This window comes from Convolutriloba macropyga, chromosome 1 (assembly GCF_964194025.1).
Source record: "Convolutriloba macropyga chromosome 1, txConMacr16.3, whole genome shotgun sequence".
Classification (NCBI taxonomy): Eukaryota; Metazoa; Xenacoelomorpha; order Acoela; family Convolutidae; genus Convolutriloba; species Convolutriloba macropyga.
In genome coordinates, this window is record NC_134468.1 from 44212421 (window position 1) to 44218420 (window position 6000).

The 6000-nt window shown below is 34.0% G+C and overlaps 1 protein-coding gene across 4 annotated transcripts in view; it reads right to left on the bottom strand.

Annotated features, from left to right (window-relative positions):
• LOC142339379 (uncharacterized) overlaps nucleotides 1–6000 on the bottom strand; it is a 105375-nt gene that overhangs the window by 57404 nt on the left and 41971 nt on the right. For all 4 annotated transcript variants that reach the window (XM_075389415.1, XM_075389391.1, XM_075389398.1 and 1 more), the window contains 2 exons: nucleotides 5250–5393; nucleotides 4511–4648 (listed from right to left, as the gene is read on the bottom strand). In XM_075389415.1, coding sequence (XP_075245530.1) covers nucleotides 4511–4648; nucleotides 5250–5387 — 276 coding nt within the window. In that variant the 5' untranslated portion in view covers nucleotides 5388–5393. The remainder of the gene's footprint in view (nucleotides 1–4510; nucleotides 4649–5249; nucleotides 5394–6000) is intronic.

Here is a 6000-nt window from a genome sequence, read left to right on the forward strand (position 1 = left end):
AACACATGTTTTCAGGAAGGCATTTTTCCGGACTCATTGAAAATAGCATCAGTAATACCTCTACATAAAGGTGAAAAAAATGAACCCAATAATTTTCGCCCAATATCTCTCTTACCAACTCTTGCTAAAATTTTTGAAAAAATTATTCTAAATCGTATTTCTAACTATTTTAAAGACTTTGAAATTTTAAACGGCAAACAATTCGGTTTTAGGGAAAAAAGAGGAACTGTTGACGCAGTTAGCAGTTTGGTTGAGTTGATACGATCATCAAAACATTCTTATACGGAGTACACTTATTGCACATTTTTAGATTTACGTAAAGCTTTCGACACTATTGACAGAAAAATTCTGCTTGAAAAGTGTAAAATGTATGGATTAAGGGGTCCTGTATATAGTGTTTTGGAATCTTATATGAAAAACAGGAAACAAATTGTACAGTCTGGACAAAGGAAGTCGCAAATGACAGAAGTTAAATACGGGGTACCACAAGGGTCTATATTAGGCCCACTTCTTTTCATTGTTTACATAAATGATTTGAAAACCAACAGCCCATGCTCGAACTTCATTTTCTATGCTGATGATACTGCAGTTTACACAAAATCAGATAAAGCAAATGCTTGTCGGGAACATCAACAGATCTTATCTCAAACAGAAAACTGGCTTAAAATGAACAAACTTACACTGAACACGGATAAAAGTAAAACCATAACCTTTAAGACTAAGCATGACAGAAGTGATGTCTTTACAATGAACGGCAAGCGCCTTGAAAATATAAATTCTTTAAGTTACTTGGGCATAACGATTGACAAAAAATTATGTTTTAGAGAACACTCGAATCGCGTAGAAAAAAAATTGGTACAATTTTGCGGACTTTTCTATAAATTGAGAAAAATTTTAAATCGCAGCCAATTGATCAAGATTTTCAACACTTATGTTAAACCAGTGGTTCAATACGGGATTCTAGTCTATGGTACTGCCAGTAGAGCTACGATGCAGAAAATCGATGCGAAAATTAATAGAATACTGAGAGTAATCTTTTTTGTTCAAAAGTTTGACTCAGTTTCTCTCATCAGAGAGAAATACAAAGTTTTTTCGGCCCAGGAGCTTCATCTGTACGAAGTTTTTAAACTGATGACAAAATGCATAAGACGTGAAAGTTGCATCATGGACATAAATCACTTCATTACACAAAATGAACTGTCAAACTGTGCTCATGCGAAAAACGTGTTAAAGCTGCCCCCCTTAATTCATCTTTTTCCGAAAACAGTCTGTCAAATAAAATCCTAAAACTCTTAAACGTTTTTCTCAAACTGGATTCTAATTTTGTAACAAAAGTGAAAAATTTGAGCGGCGCACAGTTAAATAATTTTGCTCACGAAAAGCTAGAAAACTATTTTTTACTGAATGAACAACTCGCTAGGTTAATTTATGGCTTAAATTAGAAAATTTATTCGTCAAAAAGTATGACCAAATTGAAATCATTTTAACACTAACCTTCCTTGTTTTTTTTATCGCTATCACTTTAATTTTGATTTACACTGAATAACTTTGAAATAAATAACATGAAATTTCTCTTCCGACTATGAGACGCCTGAAAACGGACCTTATGGTCTAATGGCGATCTTTCTGGTGCTCTTTTTTTGTATTGATCAACTGTGTAAGTGCTCTATTTATTCTGCTGTAAAGACACCAGTAAACAATTTATTATTATTAACGAAAATGACACCTTTCACATTTTTGGCAAACGACATTGTCTTGATGTTACAGAGAGGAAAATAAGTTTTGGTCTTCGGCTTCATGCCTAAAAACTTGCTTCAAATGGATAAATTGGCATATTTGGATGGCACATAGTGTGCTCTCGGAATCTTACTCAGCTGCGTTGGTGCCGTAAAAATAATGTGTCTTTTTTACAATGAAATGCACCGTCTGAGAAAACGAAAAAAAATTCTACATGAGTTTGATTCTATTCTGTGCAGAGATCGTTATTTGAAAACATGCAGAGTGTCAAGCAAACCATAGGAGCAGTCATGTCTCGATCCCTATTAGCAGTGGGGGTGCTGCAAAAAGTTAAGGCAATGGACCAAGTGACAGCAGCTTATGTCGATTCGTTAACTTTCATCAAAATTTGATGTGCTGCCCCATTTTGATGTGCACAAATTTTGTTGTGTCATTCAATCTGACATACAAAAACACCTGGGACATACATACTTAAGAAATTCAGTTGTTTACATGCTTGAGAATAAACCCAATTTCCAATTCAAGAAGCCCAATGATGCCTTAGCTTACGGCAACCTCTAAAGTCTACGGAGTAGATCAACATTCATTCATGGTGATAATATTATTGCAGTTCACCGTCGTGGCGACATAAGTTAACGCCAAATGTGATAGCGAGACCAGATATTGGCCTGCACATTCATGAAACGCCCTCATTTTTCAGTAGATAAACTATTTATTCGATAGCAATTTAAGGTCAGAATATAATTGCTATGTCGTCCCTATGCAAAAACTCTGATCAAATATGCGTCAAAAAGTTGTACAAATTTGAGCGAATCTGTGCTCTCTCTTGTTTCTTTATTCACTTAGCAATAAGCAAAAACTTTTTAATTAAGCTATTCAGTTTTACATAGCTATCTATACATTTTCAGAAAAAAAAGAGTCAAATATATTGGTTCTCTTTTTTTTTGAAGAACATCTGACGAGATCGTAGACATAAGGAGTCAAGTAACAACAAAAGAAAACTAAATAACCAAAGATTCAGTCAAAAATGAAAAACAATAGTGGTCTACGGGAATTCCGCACCAAAAAAAAAATTTATTTGAGATCTTAGTTTAAAACAGAAATCAATGTTGACTATCTTCTTTACTTTCAAAAAAATTGATTATCAACTTTCCATAAAAAGATTTCAGAACAAATTTGTTTGTCCTCGATAAACGTCTATTGGACAAAAAATGATTCAAATGACATTGACGCCACTAAATCCAGAAAACCGAGATTTTAACAATTTGTTTTATTCTTCCAAAACTAAAAACTCATGGGTCCAAAATTGTTTGGAGCTTCCGCTTTGTTGTACAAGTGTTATCACATATTTCTCTGCTCACAATTAACTATCTTTGATGTTCCTGGTTCCAAAGATTGCAACGATGTAACACCTCAAAATTTCGAGTTTTTACCAAATTTCCGTTGTTTTTAAAACCTTATAACATCGAATCTCTTCCAATAATTAACTTCACGCTTTTCAAGATGCTCTTCCGAAGAAATAATGAATTCAGCACTTACAGTTTTTAATGAATGAGAAGCCAACTTTTTTTAAAAACGATCTGAATTTTTCTGCGTTCCTAAATTTTTGAAGCATTTCGTGTCGGGGATATTCTCATTTAGCACTCCTTCTCTTAATAAAATCTCCTAACACTAACATTCAAGACCCAAAACGTATCAATAGCATCTCGTTTCAATAAGCAATATCTCATCTCAAATTAAGCAAAATTTTAAAATAATAGTTTAGTTTTCAAATCATTAAAAATTTAAACTGATTATACCATCTGTACGGCAATCACAGGGAGGCGTCTCAACATAGTAGTAGCAGTAAAAGACTTCAACTACCTTTAACAGGATACTACATAACTACAAATTAAATGAGCATTGCTTTCATATCAACAGGAAATAAGTTAAAAAAGATTAAAAAATCTTTGAAAATTGCATATCCTGCTCAAACACTATATCTATATTTGAAATCTTTAGTACATGTATCATTACTTTCATGTTTCGATTTTGTCAAGTGCATAAGTCACCAATGCATACGATCTTGACGTGCTGTTTTCGGGTTAATGTAGCTTACACCGAATCATTGACCGCTCTTTGCACTCGGTAGAAGAATTTCTCTGTGATACGTTTTCTTCCTCGCGATAGCACTAGACGTTTCAGGTCCATATTACGCGTATTTACTCTATTGGTCTCACATTTGAAGAAGTCATTAATGTCGAAAGTGTATATCACTTTCATTTAGCTGATAGTTAACTGGTAGTCAACCTGAATTAAATTTAATTGAGTTTGCTGTATTTATTTTTGTCTTCGCGTACGTATGCTTGGGGGCAAACATTCAATCTTCTCCTCAAGATCTTTTGCGTGGTACAATTCTATAACGCCCAAAGAAAATTTGTGAACTTTAATGAAAGAAAGGAGTGAGTCAGCCCGGCATATAAAATTGCCCATTTCTTCAAAATTTTGGAAAAAATTATATTAGTTGCAATCTATCAAAAAAAAAATTAGTGGGCTTTTATGGACCGCGTTATCATCCCAAAAACCAAATTGCATCTTCAGTTTTGACAGATGAGCCTTAAAAAGAATGGCTCCCGAACACAGCCATTTTTAGCTCGCTGAAATATGTTTCAATAAATTTGTTCACCAATTTGCATGACTATACCTAAACCCGATTGTCCATGTACCTCAAGTCTGGCCTAAACGATGATGATTAGTGCAAAACATAGAAAAAAATATCTTTCATCAGTCTAACCTCGACCATGTACTGAAATTTGTCAGACAGTTCCTCATTGGATTTGTCGAATAAGGATGCACTGGCCTGGTCTGTCATGAAGACAGCTTGAACCACCGATGGGTCGCAGTTTGTCGGCTCTTTTGCTAGTACTTCATCCTGTAAGATAAGAGACAGTTATAACATGATTATCGTCGATCCTTTTCAAGAAAAATTGACGTATTTTCCGACCAGGCGTCGTTTTGGCATCATTTAAAATCTCCCTCTGAAAGGAACTTGCTTGAAAATGTAAAAAAAAGTAACGCAAAATTGAAAAAGTAGAAACAAAAGTAAAATACTTGAGAAAAGTTTTTTTCCCAATTTTACAAATCAGGTAATTTGGACAGCGTGTTAAACCATTAAATAATAATTACCGTGGTTATCTGTCGTAAATGAAGCGACAAGAAACTCGACAAATCAAAACACATTTAAAACTAAACGAGGGGACTTGAGAGTTATAAATCAGGAAAGAGTAGCGGAACTAGCAATGAAATAACTAATGACAGCTCCGCACTTAATCGGGTGAAATTTCTAACTTATTACAAGTTAATTTTATATGATGGTTCTGTTTAGAAAGATAAAAATTGCTATCGCTAGAAATTACTTAATTACCAGCACTTCCAGGCAATTTGGTAGCTGAGCTAATAGTTAAAGCAATGCAGCATAATGAGCACATTGCTATTCAAAAATTAAAATTTAAAAACTAATTTAAAAATCTTACCGGGGTAATGAATTGGTTAATAACTTTCCCATATTTCCCCTTTGAGACTCCTGTCAAGATTTGAGTCCAGCCCTTTGGAGAGGCACTGAGGACAACACTGGCCCAGAGAGCAAACAACAATAGCATCTTCGACTCCATTGTAATCTGAAAAGTTCATGTGCTGTTCTTTATACGTTCAATGTATTTACTTATAGGTGGTAAATTGATTAAACTTAATATTCTGCATAAAATTCTCTGTATCGTCTACCCTCTGAATTTAAATCGAATCTAATCTAAATCTATGAATAAAAGCAGAATCTCCTGATAGCCTCTGAACTCTGAAAAACTGACAAAGCTTCAGTAAAATTGAAGACTTGTCAAACAAATCAATGACGAATACGATCGGAGCAATATTCGAATATTCAAGAGTTTTGGTTCACGAGAATTGAATAAAAATTTCTAAATAAAAATGGACGTGAAGTCTTTAATGTGCGTGCTATGAACTTACCTAGAGGGATCCAAATTAAGCAGGTCACAAAGTGTGTATTCATATCTGAAATTGCCACCGTTTAAACATTAAATTACATATGTTTTTTGTCAAAATGCTTAGAAATAATCACAATACTTTGAGGACTCCTAAGCTAGCATCAGATTGAAATTCACTAAACGAACAAAAAATCTATTTTTAGATGAAGTTTCAAAAATTGCATTTTCGGCTTCTTAATATATCGGAAAGGGATGTAAGTAGTATAGTAATTTGCCTAGTGACTGT